This window comes from Anolis sagrei, chromosome 13, assembly GCF_037176765.1.
Source record: "Anolis sagrei isolate rAnoSag1 chromosome 13, rAnoSag1.mat, whole genome shotgun sequence".
Lineage (NCBI taxonomy): Eukaryota > Metazoa > Chordata > Lepidosauria > Squamata > Dactyloidae > Anolis > Anolis sagrei.
The window spans coordinates 162,673-179,090 of NC_090033.1; the positions used below are offsets into that span (position 1 = coordinate 162,673).

At 48.5% G+C, this 16,418-nt stretch overlaps 1 protein-coding gene across 4 annotated transcripts in view; it reads right to left on the reverse strand.

The window, feature by feature from the left end:
• The window catches only part of TNFRSF14 (TNF receptor superfamily member 14), a 38,434-nt gene extending 22,451 nt beyond the window's left edge, over positions 1-15,983 (reverse strand). The window contains exons 1-4 of one of the 4 annotated variants that reach the window (XM_067472934.1): positions 6,842-7,053; positions 6,378-6,411; positions 6,194-6,268; positions 2,125-2,236 (exon numbers count right to left, since the gene is read on the reverse strand). In XM_067472934.1, coding sequence (XP_067329035.1) covers positions 2,125-2,236; positions 6,194-6,268; positions 6,378-6,411; positions 6,842-7,038 — 418 coding nt within the window. In that variant the 5' untranslated portion in view covers positions 7,039-7,053. Of the gene's footprint in view, positions 1-2,124; positions 2,237-6,193; positions 6,269-6,377; positions 6,412-6,841; positions 7,054-15,861 lie in introns of those variants that run through there. The other 3 variants (XM_067472936.1, XM_067472935.1, XM_060759056.2) reach the window with 3 other exon arrangements.
• Between the last annotated feature and the right edge of the window lie 435 nt (positions 15,984-16,418).

The window sequence follows — 16,418 nt, forward strand, 5'->3', positions numbered from 1 at the left end:
TAAACAAAGGTATAAGCTTTCCGATCTCCAAAGCTTTTGGTGCTCTTACTGCCTATTACAGCGAAAACCAGGTGATTCCTAAGCCATCTACATTGCAGATGTGTGCTTTTCACCTTAAGAACAGACATTACCTGAGGATTACCTGGGAAAGAATCCCACTGGAGCATTGCAGCACACCCAAACACCTGGGAGTTACACGGAAGAATGGGATATAAATGCCCGAAATAAATAAAGAAAGAAATGGCAGCACACCCAAATCCCTGGGAGAAGTCACTCTGGACCGTGCCCTGACCTACAAGAAGCACTGCTTGAATATCAAGCAAAAAATGGGTGCTAGAAACAATATCATACAAAAGCTGACTGGCACAACCTGGGGATCACAACCAGACACAGTGAAGACATCTGCCCTTGTGCTATGCTACTCTGCTGCTGAGTACACATGCCCAGTGTGGAACACATCTCACCACGCTAAAGCAGTGGATGTGGCTCTGAATGAGACATGCCGCATTATCACAGGGTGTCTGTGCCCTACACCACTGGAGAAATTACATTGTTTAGGCGGTATTGCACCACCTGACATCCGCCAGGAAGTAGCAGCCAATAGTGAAAGGACCAAGGCAGAGACATCTCCAGCTCATCCCCTGTTTGGGTATCAGCCAGCACGTCAACGACTGAAATCAAGAAATAGTTTTCTTAGATCTACAGAGACACTTGCTGGAACGCCTCAGCAAGCGAGAGTCCAAAAGTGGCAGGCTCAAACCCCGCACCTCAATCCATGGGTGATACCAGACAAGAGACTTCCCCCTGGGCACACAGAAGACTGGGCAACTTGGAAGGCACTGAACAGACTGCGCTCTGGCATCACGAGATGCAGAGCCAACCTCAAGAAATAGGGACACAAAGTGAAGCCCTGTTCAACATCTTTATTAATGACTTAGACGAAGGGTGAGAAGGTCATGATCATCAAGTTTGCAGACGACACCAAATTCGGAGGGATAGCCAATACTCCAGAGGACTGGAGCAGGATTCAAAACGATCTTGACAGATTAGAGAGATGAAGGGCCAAAACTAACAAAATGAAGGTCAACAGGGACAAATGCAAGATACTCCACTTTGGCAGGGAAAACGAAAAGCAAAGAGACAGAATGGGGGACAATGCCTGGCTCGAGAGCAGTACGTGTGAAAAAGATCTTGGAGTCCTCGTGGGGAGGAAGGGGAACATGAGCCAGGAATGTGATGTGGTGGCAAAAAAAAAAAAAAAGCCAATGGGATTTTGGCCTCAGGCATCAAGAGGAGCCTAGTGCCTAGATCTAGGGAAGTCATGTTCCCCATGCTCTATTCCGCTTTGGTTAGACCACACCTGGAATATTGTGTCCATTTCTGGGCATCACAATTGAAGAGAGATATTGACAAGCTGGAATGTGTCCAGAGGAGGGAAACTAAAATGATCAAGGGTCTGGAGAACAAGCCCTATGAGGAGCAGCTTAAGGAGCTGGGCATGTTTAGCCACAAAACATGCACAAGAAGTGGAAAAAGGGAGAAATCACCAAAGAAGAATTCAGGCAATTCAGGCAAGATTCTGGAAAAGATTGTCAAGGAAGTGGTCTGCAAACACTTAGAAACAAATGCGGTCATTGCTAATAGTCAACATGGATTTATGAAAAACAAGTCATGCCAGACTAATCTGATCTCTTTTTTCGATACAGTTACAAGCTGGATAGATGCGGGGAAGGCTGTGGATGTAGCCCATGAGGTCTCTTCCAACTCTTTGATTCTATGATTCTGTGTGAGCTTCCTGTAATAGGGCAAAGCACGTTGATTATTCTCTGCTCCTCAGTGTGCACTGTAAGAGCACCTAAAGCTTCGGAGAGCTTCTGTTCAACCATCTGAAAGTTTCCTACTTGAGCAGTGATGGCACGATCATCAGCATATATTAAACTTTCTGTCCCTTCTGGCAGTGGCTGATCATTTGTGTAAACGTCGCAGTTCAAGTATATTATAGGAGTCAAACCACATTATGTGGCAGTGTAGATGGGGCCAGACCTGAAGAGATATTTTTAATAATAATAATAATAATAACAACTGCATGGAGGGGCTGATGTTTCTGCGTTGAATATCACGTACCTGAAGCACATTTGGGGCAGCATTCACCACTACTACTCCTGTACTCCCACGCTTGGCAGGACAATGCTTCTCGGTGAAACAGGAGCTGCGTCGCAAGGAAAACGCAAACAATCTTCGAGGGAAAAAGGAAAGAAGGAAGAAACGTTATTTGGTGTTCGCTCAACATGTTTTGACAACACGTTTCGACAAAAACAAAGAATCCAATGACCAAGACTAGAATGAAGGTTGTCATATCGTGCCTTGTGGTCCAAAAAGTCTCAATAGATATAGATCAGGTCAATACGAGACCCCTCTAACAATACCGCAAGGTTCGGGTGCTTCATGAGACAAAGTGTGCCTGCCTCTGGTTCTCCCAATGTGGATTCGCAAAGAGAAATGTAAGGATAGAGGTCAACCATCATGGCATTATTGTGATGACCAGTGTTGGAGCAGGCAAGGAAACAGTTAATGTGTGTGTGTGTCAACTGTAAAATAAGGTGCATGGAGCTGACTGGTCAGGCAATGCCCGGGGAGCAGGCTGAGCCTGGGACTTTTCGACACTGTTCCATTTTTGTTCAGGCTTCAGCTATGCATGTGCAAAGAGAGACAGTTTTGAAGAGAGAGGCAGAGAGAGAGAGAGTGTGGAGTGAAGGAGTTTATCCACATGGACAAAAGAAAGACCATTCTAGATCTCTCATAAAAGGACATTATGTGAGTTGATGTAACTGATCACATCGTACATATGTTGTTCTGAACTAAGAAGAGTAAACTAGTTATTCTTTGGGTTATTGTTTTTTTCTGGGTTGTATGGCTATGTTCTAGAAGCATTCTCTTCTGATGTTTCGCCTGCATCTATGGCAGGCATCCTCAGAGGTTGTGAGCTGTGTTGGAAACTAGGAAAATTGGATACCTGTGGAATAATGTCCAGGGTGGGAGAAAGAACTCTTGTCTGTTTGAGGCAGGTGTGAATGTTTCCACTGGATACCTTGATTAGCATTTAATGCCCTGGCCGTTTCAGGTGTGGCGTCTTGCTGCCTGGGGGAATCCTTTGTTGAGGGGTGATTAGCTGTCCTTGATTGTTTCTTGTCTGGAGTTCCCCTGTTTTTGAGTGTTCTTTATTTACTGTTATGATTTTAGAGTTGTTTAATACTGGTGGCCAGAGGGAGAGAAGGAAGGAAGGAAGGAAGGAAGGAAGGAAGGAAGGAAGGAAGGAAGGAAGGAAAGAAGGAAGGAAGGAAGGAAGGAAGGAAGGAAGGAAGGAAGGAAGGAAGGGCATTCACCATAAAACACACACAACATGCATCACTTGTGCCCCAACTCCTCCAATGAAATGGGTCAGCCCAAAGCCACACAAAACATGCAATACATGCGGAGCATCCCTTGTCCCAAATTCCATAATCTGAAATGCTCTGGCATGGGTGGCTGAGATGGTGATGCCTTGGCTGTCCAGTGGTTCAATGAACACCGACTTTTGTTTCATGCACAAAAGTATTAAATGTACCGTGCATGGAATTCAGGCTATGTGCTTAAGACATGTGAGGGTTATCCAGAAAGTAAGGTTACAAGGCACGTAGGCCTTGTGGGGAATTTACACGGGGGAAGTTGCTCTCACTGCTGTGCAGGGGGAAGCCAGTGGAAGTGAAGCGAGCGAGCAGTGCCAGTCGTCAGTTGCTCATCGACTGGCATTGTGGTGAGGGTTAGAGATGAACACCCTCATTCCGTTTCCCTCCAAGCACAAAGTTCGTGCTGTAAAAAGGATATCCGGAAAGTAAGGTTACAAGGCACGTAGGTCTTGTGGGGAATTTACACGGGGGAAGTTGGTCTCACTGCTGTGCAGGGGGAAGCCAGTGGAAGTGAAGCGAACGAGCAGTGCCAGTCGTCAGTTGCTCATCGACTGGCATTGTGATGAAGATTAGGGATGAGCGTCCTCATTCCGTTTCCCTCCAAACACAAAGTTCAGGCTGTAAAAGGGATATCCGGAAAGTAAGGTTACAAGGCACACAGCTCTCATGGGGAATTTTCACAGGGGAAGTTGGCATTACTACTGTGTAGTGGGAAGCCAGTGGAAGTGAGCGAGCAGTGTCAGTCGTCAGTTGCTCATCGACTGGCATTGTGATGAAGGTTAGGGATGAGCGTCCTCATTCCATTTCCCTTCAAACACAAAGTTCAGGCTGTAAAAGGGATATCCGGAAAGTAAGGTTACAAGGCACACAGCTCTCATGGGGAATTTTCACAGGGGAAGTTGGCATTACTACTGTGTAGTGGGAAGCCAGTGGAAGCGAGCGAGCAGTGCCAGTCGCCAGTTGCTCATCGACTGGCGTTGTGGTGAGGGTTAGAGATGAGCATTCTCATTCCGTTTCCCTCCCGGTGCAAAGTTTGCACTGTAATACATTAGCTAAATGCGAAGGGCTGCTGCGATTCATTGCAAAATTGTTTCAGTTTATGGAGAGGGCATAATGTCACAACAGCATGTGACAAAATGGGTGTGCAATATATTGTGAGACCATGAAGAAGCTTCGCAGAGCCATCCAGCGGGATGCTGACAGTGGGAGTCTGTCTCCTTCATGACAATGCGCATCTACACACCATTCATGCAACACAAGAGTTGTTGACTTCATGTAGTTGGGATGCTTTAAGCCACCCCTCTCACAGCCCTGATCTTGCACTCAGTGACTACCATCTCTCCACTAAATTGAAGGAACACTTGGGTGGAAAATACTTTTCTGACGATGGCAAGGTGAAAATCGAAGGACGAACTGGCTGAAAAAGGCAAAGAGAACCTTCTCTGACACAGGCATCCAAAACCCGTCCCACAGATGACAAAATGTATTGAACTGAATGGTGATTATATGGAAAAATAATGTAATACCTATATGTAGTCACCTACGGATGTGAGAGCTGGACCTTAGGGAAGGCTGAGCGAAGGAAGAGAGATGCTTTTGAGCTGTGGTGTTGGAGGAAAGTTCTGAGAGTGCCTTGGACTGCGAGAAGATCCAACCAGTCCATCCTCCAGGAAAGAAAGCCCGGCTGCTCATTGGAGGGAAGGAGACCAGAGGGAAAGTGGAAGTCCTTTGGCCACATCATGAGGAGACAGCAAAGCCTGGAGAAGGGAATGATGCTGGGGAAAGTGGAAGGCAAAAGGAAGAGGGGCCGACCAAGGGCAAGATGGATGGATGGCATCCTTGAAGTGACTGGACTGACCTTGAGGGAGCTGGGGGTGGTGACGGCCGACAGGGAGCTCTGGCGTGGGCTGGTCCATGAGGTCACGAAGAGTCGGAGACGACTGAACGAGTGAACAACAACAACATATGCAGTTGTGCAAATGCAGGTTGTCCAAGGTATCTCCCGATGTGCATTTGTGCAAATGCAGGTTGTGCAAGGTATTGCATGATATGCACTTGTGCAAATGCAGGTTGCCCATAGGATCTCCCAATATGAAGTTGTGCAAATTCAAGTTGGCCAAGGTATCACATGATATGCACTTGTGGAAATGCAGGTTGTCAAAGGTATCTTGCAATATAGCTTTGTGCAAGTTGTTCAACGTATCTCCCAATGTGCATATGTACAAATGGAGGTTGTCCAAGGTGTCTCATGATATGCACTTGTGCAAATGTAGGTTGTTAAAGGTATCTCCCGATATGAAGTTGTGCAAATGCAAGTTGACCAAGGTATCGTATGATATGCACTTGTGGAAATGCAAGTTGCCCGAGATATCTTGCAATATACCTTTGTGCAAGTTGTTCAATGTATCTCCTAATATGCATGTGTGCAAATATAGGTTGTTCACAGTATCTTATGATATGCATGTGTACAAATGTAGGTTGTCCAAGGTGTCTCCTGATATGCATGTGTGCAAATGTAGGTTGTTCACAGTATCTCATGATATGCACTTGTGCAAATGTAGGTTGTCCAAGGTGTCTCATGATATAACTTTCTGCAAATGCAGGTTGTACAGAATCCAGAAGTAAAACAACCATCTGAAACCCAAAGCACTTCTGGTCCAAAGCATTTCAGATAAGGCATTCTCAACCCGTCGCGTTCCACAAGAAGGCAATGTAGTCATGCACAAAACCATGCGGTTGGAAGATACTTTTGAACCTATGGATGGCAGGAAGGCAGAGCGGTGCTTCTTGTCTCTCCCCGCACGATGGAGCAAGAGCCAAGTCTGAGAGGGAAAGAAGTAAACAACAGCGCTGCTGACCTTTGGAGTGGAAAATCCCCACAAACCTGAAGTTACATGAAAACAACCAATACTCTTGCAAAAGGAACATTACCTCGTTTTTCACAGATAACTTTTGTTCCCAGGAGCTTAGAAAGAAAGAGACAGAAAGAAATGAAAACACAAAGTAATTAAACACACAAGGAAACGATTCAAGGCAGAGAGAGTAGGGTTAAGGACCCCAGGACCCCATACAAGGCAGTTTCGTAGTGCAGTTTATGGGTCCGGCATCAACACTGCAGAATTAATGCAGTTTGACACGGGAGCCTGTCTTCCCCTCAGTTCAGGACCCAGAGCAACTTACAACCATTAAAAAACAGACGTCTCAACACTGACAACAGGCAAAATATATTTGCGTACACAGCTAGGCAAACGTATACTGGATAACGGGCACGGTCCTGATTCCAAACAGTCCCAAAAGCAAAGAATGCTTATCTAGGTTTGGCAGGTTTATGATGCATCTCTGCTAGTGCGGGGCAGTCCCTAGGGTTTCCCTGTGGGAGTTACTCTCTCACTTACTTAGGGGATCCCTCGTTGTCCGAATAGCATTGTCCTCCAAGATCGGTGTCCTGGCGTGGGGTCCGTAGGTGACTGTGGAGCCCAGTTCTTGACCCGCATCTTCTCCCGCAGTGAGGGCATCGGTTTCCAGACAGAAGGCGGTCCCGGTCGGCTTGACGCACCTTCCTCTTGGCACGTTTCTCTCTTTCGCCCTCCATTCGTGCCTCTTCAAATTCTACAGCATTGCTGGTCACAGCTGACCTCCAGCTGGAGCGCTTAAGGGCACTATCAAGCCGAAAAGACCTTCTCCCCCCCCAACACCACCACCAAAATAACGTATTGACAACACACTGACCTGTGGCAGAGAGTTCCGCAGGTCCTCCTCACCCCAGCCTGTGCATCACTGGAGCCACTGGCAGCCACCCTCAAACTGAAGGGACCCAGCAGTAGCCCCCTGGAAAACTTCCCAACTTAATCGAAATGACATCGAACACGAATTTGGGAGGCCCTGCCTAGGCAGAGACCAGCCAGACCCAAAAGGAGGATCTGGAACACCTGGCAAGACGGCAAGCGCCAAAAAGATTTTTCCCTAATTTTGCCAAAATAAGTCTCACCAAGCTGAAGGAAAGGATGACGATTGCAGTAATCTGCCCAAAAATCAACATAACCCACTGGGCTGAGAAATACAATATTTATAGAGATGTCAACTTCAAGTCTCCCGTGCCCGCCCCCTGAACCGACTTTGTTGTGATTGGCGGTGACGTCAGCGAGCTGGGAGGAGATCCAATGAGGGTCCTGACCCTGCTTTGGCCGCTCAGCGAATGAGGTGGGAAGGAGGCGGGCAACAGGGAAACAACGAAGAAATGTCCAGGTGACTGGATTACAAATAACCAGGCGATAGCTTCAGGCTCTCAAGCCAGGTCTGAGTTATTGTTTTTGTCTCTTGAATTGTCATTTTTGTCTGGCTCCAAGAGGCCAGGTCCTTGGTCTTACTGCGATATGGAGTTCACTGATGAAGCAGAGAGAGGTTCCGGAGGTCTGGATGTGGCCGGGTGACAAATCCCTGGTTCCTCGCAGATGGGGAAATGTCCTTTGCGTTGAGTGATTCAATATGTCCATAGACTCCATTATTCCGGATGGCCTGGCTATCGGCCCTCCGAGGTCCAGGCAAGAGGAGCCATTTACTTATTCTCCATGCAAATTGATCTGGTTGAGTCCTTTGTTAGGAGATTATTGGCTCAGGAAGTTTGGAAACTCCAAGAGCCATGAGTTGCTGGTTCATGAAAAGGCAGCTTTGCTTCATATTTTCTTAACATAGAACATAGAATCCAAGAGTTGGAAGAGACCTCCTGGGCCATCATCCAGTCCAACCCCATTCTGCCAAGAAGCAGGAATATTGCATTCAAATCACCCCTGACAGATGGCCATCCAGCCTCTGCTTAAAAGCTTCCAAAGAAGGAGCCTCCACCACACTCCGGGGCAGAGAGTTCCACTGCTGAACAGCTCTCACAGTCAGGAAGTTCTTCCTCATGTTCAGATGGAATCTCCTCTCTTGTAGTTTGAAGCCATTGTTCCATTGCGTCCTAGTCTCCAGGGAAGCAGAAAGGAAGCTTGCTCCCTCCTCCTCCTCCCTGTGGCTTCCTCTCACGTATTTATACATGGCTATCATATCTCCTCTCAGCCTTCTCTTCTTCAGGCTAAACATGCCCAGCTCCTTAAGCCGCTCCTCATAGGGCTTGTTCTCCAGACCCTTGATCATTTTAGTCGACCTCCTCTGGACACATTCCAGCTTGGAGTCAATATCTCTCTTGAATTGTGGTGCCCAGAATTGGACACAATATTCCAGATAGACATAGACACCTATAGGGAATGAGGAATGGGGCATGGGAGCATACACAGAGTTCATAGGGAAGGGGGGGGGGGTCATGCAGGGTTGAAGGGGAACTCACACCAGCCCCCTCCCCCCCCCCCGCCAAGTCCGTTCATAAAACAGGAGGAGAGACAGGGGATTATGGGATCGTTCCAGCCTGATGTCCTTGGCAAAACTATGAATTCCCTGATTCTGAACTATCTTTTACAGAACCCTGGGAAGAAGGGGGTCACCTCCAGTTACAACCATGACCAACAAAACATACCGGAGGTCTTTGGAGGGATTTATAGGAGTTGTAGTTCACCCCAGAGCGCACTATGAACCCAAACAACGATGGATCTGGACCAAGCTTGGTATGCGTATCTGATATGCCAACATTTGAATACTGGTGAGTTTTGAGGGGAATTTGCCTGGACATTTTGGAGTTGCAGGTGCTGGGATTTATAGTTCACCTGCAATCAAAGCGCACTCTGAACTCCACCAAGGATGAAATTGGACCAAACTTGGCACACAGAGCCCCCACGATCAGCAAAAAAAATACTGGAGGCCTTTGGGGGGAAATCACCTTGATTTGGGAAAGTTGTAGTTCAACTACATCCAGACAGCATTGTGAACCCAAACACCGATGGATCTGGACCAAACTTGGCACACGTAGCTGATATGTTGAAATTTTATTACTAGGAAACGGGGTTTGGGGGGAAGTGACCTTCCTTTCTGGGAATTGTAGTTCACCCACAACCAGAGAAACGTTGACCTCCACCAATGATGGACCTGCACCAAACTTGGCACACATACCTGATATGCTGAAATTTGATTACTAGAGAACGGGGTTTGGGGGGAAGTGACCTTCCTTTCTGGGAGTTGTAGTTCACCCACAGCCAGAGAAACTGTGACTTCCACTGATGATGGACCTGGACCAAACTAGGCACACATACCTGATGTGCCCAAATTTGATTACTGGAGGGGTTTGGGGGGCAGCGACCTGATCTTTCTTTCTGGGAGTTGTAGTTCACCCACAACCAGAGAAACCGTGATCTCCACCAATGATGGACCTGGACCAAACTAGGCACACATACCTGATATGCCCAAATTTGATTACTGGAGGGGTTTGGGGGACAGCGATCTGATCTTTCTTTCTGGGAGTTGTAGTTCACCCACAACCAGAGAAACCGTGATCTCCACCAATGATGGACCTGGACCAAACTAGGCACACATACCTGATATGCCCAAATTTGATTACTGGAGGGGTTTGGGGGACAGCGATCTGATCTTTCTTTCTGGGAGTTGTAGTTCACCCTCAACCAGAGAAACTGTGACCTCCACCAATGATGGACCTGGACCAAACTAGGCACACAGGACCCCCATGACTAACTCAACCTATTGGAAGGGTTTGAGAGGACTGACTCATCATAGTGGGAGTTGTAGTTTACCCTTCAGCCAAAGAGTACACTGAACCCCACCGATGATGCATCTAGAGCAAAGTTGCCCAACACAACAAACTTTAAGTACTAATGGAGTTTCTTGGGGTTAATCCGGCATGAAGTGAGTTATAGTTCACCCACAAGCAAGTAAAAAATTCACTTTTTCAAATAACTCAAGCTAGTAAAAAATAATATATAGTATATTCATATATTTTCAGCTGCAAATTCAGAAGGCACAGCGCTCGGCAACAGGGGCCCGTGACCTTTTGGCAACCGCAGCTTGTGGGGTTTGCCATTGACGCAACCGACGCAATATCTGACTCCTCCATCGCTACGTGATTTCCCACCACAAGAAAAGAATGGCAGGGCGGGAGCGCGCCTGCATCCCACACAAGGAGAGAATGCAGAAACGTCACCCGTGGGGCAAAAATGGGGGGCAAGCGGGGCACGTGGAGCCCAACGTGGAGCAGCCCCTCTTGCAAAAACTCTGGGCTCCTGGTGCATTGTTTACCTTTTTAGGGGCAAGAGCTTTCCGGGGTGGAAAGGCAAAGCCTGGCGTTGGGAGGTCGGTTGTCCGGTGACAACTGGACAACCGAGCAGAAAACGAGAAAGCTTCCTTTCTGCTTCCCTGGAGAGAGACTAGGACGCAATGGAACAATGGCTTCAAACTACAAGAGAGGAGATTCCACCTGAAGATGAGGAAGAACTTCCTGACTGTGAGAGCCGTTCAGCAGTGGAACTCTCTGCCCCGGAGGGAGTGTGGTGGAGGCTCCTTCTTTGGAAGCTTTTAAGCAGAGGCTGGATGGCCATCTGTCAGGGGTGATTTGAATGCAATATTCCTGCTTCTTGGCAGAATGGGGTTGGACTGGATGATGGCCCAGGAGGTCTCTTCCAACTCTTTGATTCTATGATTCTATGTTCAGCAGTGGAACTCTCTGCCCCGTAGTGCGGTAGAGGCTCCTTCCTCCTTTGGGGGCTTTTAAACAGAGGCTGGATGGCCATCTGTCAGGGGTGTTTTGAAAGCAATATTCCTGCTTCTTGGCAGAATGGGGTTGGACTGGATGGCCCAGGAGGTCCCTTCCAACGCTAGGATTCTATTATTCTATGTTCAGCAGTGGAACTCCCTGCCCCATAGTGTGGTGAAGGCTCCTTCCTCCTTTGGAGGCTTTTAAGCAGAGGCTGGATGGCCATCTGTCAGGGGTGATTTGACTGCAATATTCCTGCTTCTTGGCAGAATGGGGTTGGACTGGATGATGGCCCAGGAGGTCTCTTCCAACTCTTTGATTCTATGATTCTATGTTCAGCAGTGGAACTCTCTGCCCCGTAGTGCGGTAGAGGCTCCTTCCTCCTTTGGGGGCTTTTAAACAGAGGCTGGATGGCCATCTGTCGGGGGTGCTTTGAATGCAATATTCCTGCTTCTTGGCAGAATGGGGTTGGACTGGATGGCCCAGGAGGTCCCTTCCAACGCTAGGATTCTATTATTCTATGTTCAGCAGTGGAACTCCCTGCCCCATAGTGTGGTGAAGGCTCCTTCCTCCTTTGGAGGCTTTTAAGCAGAGGCTGGATGGCCATCTGTCAGGGGTGATTTGACTGCAATATTCCTGCTTCTTGGCAGAATGGGGTTGGACTGGATGATGGCGAAGGAGGTCTCTTCCCACTCTAGGATTCTATGATTCTATGACCTGTCCGGTGACCTGTCTGGTCAGCTTTCCCAAGTAAAGTGACCCCCTTGGACCCACGGAGGTTTGATCCCAAGGGCACCGCCCCACTCTCGATACCAAAATCCTCCGTCTTCAAGTCCCATTACAAACCATGGCATAATACAATACATAAATCCCTTATAGAGAACTGCAAAATCAAGGTTTGCTAATTTTCAGATGTCTTGTCTATCTCTCTGTGTATGCAATGAAAGTGAATGTTTGTATGCGGAGGGGAATGTGGCCGCTTTCTGATTGGCTCTCACTTAGCTCTCACTTTCATAGACCACAGCGACCAACACGGATGACGGACGTGGGCCAAACTTGGGACACAAAACCCCCCATAACTCACTCTACATCCTGGTGAGATTGGGGGGAGGACGGACAATGGGTGTTGGGATTTGTAGCACTCTCAAACCCTTCGGTTCCCACAGACCACTGCGGCCCCCAACAGAGACTGATCAAGACCAAACTTGGCACACAGAGCCCCCATGACCCACTCTACATCCTATTGCAGTTTGGAGGAGGGTGGACACTGGTGGGGAAACTGGACCTTGGCATTTGGGAGTTGTAGTTGCTGGGATTTATAGTTCACCTACAATCACAGAGCATTCTGAACCTCACCAATGACAGAAATGGGCCAAACGTCTCACACAGAACCCCCTTGACTAACAGAAAACACTATGTTTTGTGATGGTGACCCCCCAAAACCCCCTTGAGATCCCCAGGTTGAGAAACACTGATGTAATCCCATTCTTCTGCTAGCATGAAGTCCTGGCTTGTACTAGCTTGTCATCAACTGCCCAGATTTTATTTCCGTCAGAACACAGAAGGGGAAATCGATCCGAGAACTACGCATCCCAGCACAGTTCCCCGGCAGTCCAAACAGGCTAGGATTCCCAATAATAACAATAATCATAGAATCACTGAGTCAGAAGAGACTCGGTGGGCACTCATCCAGTCCACCCCCATTCTGCCAAGAAGCAGGAATATTGCATTCAAATCACCCCTGACAGATGGCCATCCAGCCTCATTTCTGCTAACCCTTTGAGAAGCAAAACAACCACCACCTCCTCTTCCCCCTCCTCCTCATAGAATCCTAGAATCAAAGAATTGGACGAGACCTCGTGGGCCATCCAGTCCAACCCCATTCTGCCAAGAAGCAGGAATATTGCATTCAAATCACTCCTGACAGATGGCCATCCAGCCTCTGTTTAAAAGCTTCCAAAGAAGGAGCCTCCACCACACTCCGGGGCGGAGAGTTCCACTGCTGAACGGCTCTCACAGTCAGGAAGTTCTTAGAATCCTAGAGTTGGAAGAGACCTCATGGGCCATCCAGTCCAACCCCTTGCCAAGAAGCAGGAGAATTGCATTTAAATCACCCCTGACAGATGGCCATCCAGCCTCTGTTTAAAAGCCTCCAAAGAAGGAGTCTCCACTATACTCCGGGGCGGAGAGTTCCACTGCTGAACAGCTCTCACAGTCTGGAAGTTCTTAGAATCCTAGAATCCAAGAGAGTTGGAAGAGACCTCCTGGGCCATCCAATCCAACCCCCTTCTGCCAAGAAGCAGGAATATTGCATTCAAATCACCCCTGGCAGACGGCCATCCAGCCTCTGTTTAAAAGCCTCCAAAGAAGGAGTCTCCACTATACTCCAGGGCAGAGAGTTCCACTGCTGAACGGCTCTCACAGTCAGGAAGTTCTTCCTCATGTTCAGGTGGAATCTCCTAATAATAATAATAATAATAATCCAAAATAAAATAAAGATCCCAAGTGTAGACGCTGCAAGGAAGCAGATGGCAACACTAGATCCCATCTTCAGCTACTGCAAGAAGATCACGCAGACAGACTCCAAGCAGAGGCACAACACCCTTGCTCAGATGACTCCTTGGATCTTGTGCCACAAACACCATCAGCCTGTGACAAAGAACGGGTGGGATCACAAGCCGGAAAAAGTTACAGAGAATGAACACGCCAAACTGCTTCCGGATTTAGACAGATAGATTTCTAAAGCACAACACTCCTGACCTCACAATCGTGTGAAAAAACATAGTGTGGATTGTTGATGTTGCAATCCCAGGAAACAGCAGGATTGCAGAGAAACAAGTGGAAAAGATGACACGATACGAGGATTTAAAGATCGAACTGCAAAGACTCTGCCACAAGCCAGTCAAGATGGTCCCAGAGGTGATTGGCACTCTGGGTGCAGTGCCTCAAGACCTTGGCCTGCACTTAAACACAATCAGCACAGCCCATATCACCAACTGCAAAAGACCACCTTACTGGGATCTGCACGTTATTTGCCGATACATCACGCAGTCACTTGGGAAGGGTCCGACGTGTGATCCAACGCAACAGCCATTCACTTATTGTCTGGTTGCGTCCTTTGTTGGCGGATCCTTGGCTCAGGAAGTTTGGAAACTCCAAAAGCCACGAGTTGCTGGTTCATGAAAAGGCAGCTTTGCTTCATATTTTCTTATAGACATGGACATAACTCGTTTGCTGTGGACTCATCTTGTTGTGCTTCAAATAACAATAGTAATAATATTTATGCTGATGATCGTGCCATCACCGCTCAAGGAAATCAGCTACCGAACAGGAGCTTTTTTGTTGAGTTCCAGGGCCAGAGAAGCAGATGGCGGAAACAGAAGAACGGCCTGCCTCAGGGGAGCATGCTCACTCCATCCATGTTCAACATCTACACAAATGACCAGCCACTGCCAGAAGGGACAGAGAGCTTCATCTGTGCTGATGATCGTGCCATCACCGCTCAAGAGGGAGCTTTGAGATGGTAGAACAGAAGCTCTCCGAAGCTCTAGGTGCTCTTACTGCCTCTGACAGGGAAAACCAGCTGATCCCTAATCCATCTAAAACACAGACATGTGCCTTTCACCTTAAGAACAGACAAGCATCCCGAACTCTGAGGATTATTACCTGGGAAGGAATCCCACTGGAGCATTGCAGCACACCCACATACCTGGGAGTCACTCTGGACCGTTCTCTGACCTACAAGAAGCACTGCCTGAACATCAAGCAAAAAGTGGGTGCTAGAAACAATATGATACGAAAGCTGACTGGCACAACCTGGGGATCACAACCAGATACAGTGAAGGCATCTGCCCTTGCACTATGCTACTCTGCTGCTGAGTATGCATGCCCAGTGTGGAACACATCTCACCACGCTCAAACAGTGGATGTGGCTCTTAATGAGACATGCCGCATTATCACGGGGTGTCTGTGCCCGACACCACTGGAGAAATTATACTGTTTAGCCGGTATTGCACCACCGGACATCCGCCAGGAAGTAGCAGCCAATAGTGAAAGGACCAAGGCAGAGACATCTCCAGCTCATCCCCTGTTTGGGTATCAGCCAGCACGTCAACGACTTAAATCTAGAAATAGTTTTCTAAGATCTACAGAGACACTCGCTGGAACACCCCAGCAAGCGAGAGTCCAAAAGTGGCAGGCTCAAACCCAGCACCTCAACCAATGGCTGACACCAAATGAGAGACTCCCCCCTGGGCACACAGAAGACGGGGCGACTTGGAAGGCACTGAACAGACTGCGCTCTGGCACCACGAGATGCAGAGCCAACCTTCAGAAATGGGGCCACAAAGTGGAATCCACGACATGCGAGTGTGGAGAAGAGCCAACCGCTGACCACCTGCTGCAATGCACCCTGAGCCCTTCTTCCACATGATGCACAATGGAGGACCTTCTTGTGGCAACACCAGAGGCACTCCACGGGGCCAGAGACTGGTCAAAGGACATTTAATCCACTACCAAACTCACAAGTTGTGTATTCTGTCTGTTTGTTTGCTTTATTCTGTTAGAAATGTAATATAATGGACTGGTTGCTCTGACACGACAAATAGATAGATAGATAGATAGATAGATAGATAGATAGATAGATAGATAGATAGATAGATACCAAGGAACAGGCTGAACTCAGGAGAGCAGAACCAGCCCTGGGGAGTCCTGCTTGCTGGCTGTGCTTGGGCCCACTCACTTACCCACCCACTCCCTCACTCACTCACCCACTCCCTCACTCACCCGCCGCATGGTCCCAGCTGGAGGGCCTCCGAGGGGGCGCCCCGGGGACATCCAGACGGCCCCCGGCCCCGCTCTGCTCTGGCGCAGCCTGGACACCAAAGGGAAAGCGAAAGTGGAAGGGGAGGGGGGAGCCCTTCCCGGTAGAGGCACCTCCCGCCCTCCACGCGGGGCGGGGGGAAGCTGGACGCCCAGCTGGAGCCCCAGGCAGGGGCCCCTCCTCCTCCTCCTCCTCCTCTGGCTTCCTTCCTTCCTTCTCCCTCCTTCAGCGTCCTCCTTCTCTTCCTCCTCCTACTTCCTCCTTCTTTTCTTATGTTTCCCCTTCTCCTCATCTTGATCAAGGTCAAAGGAAGCCAGGCCAAGTCCAGCTGAAGTCCCAGCTGGGTCGCCTCCTCCTGCTGCTTTTTCTTCCCCTTTTCCATCTCTTCCTTCACCTTCTCCTTCCATTCTTTCAGCGCCCTCCTTCTCTTCCTCCTCCTCTTCTTCTCCCTTCTCCATCCTCTCTCCCTTCTTTTCCCCTCCACCTCTTTCTCTTCCACTTCCTCATTCTTCCTCCTCCT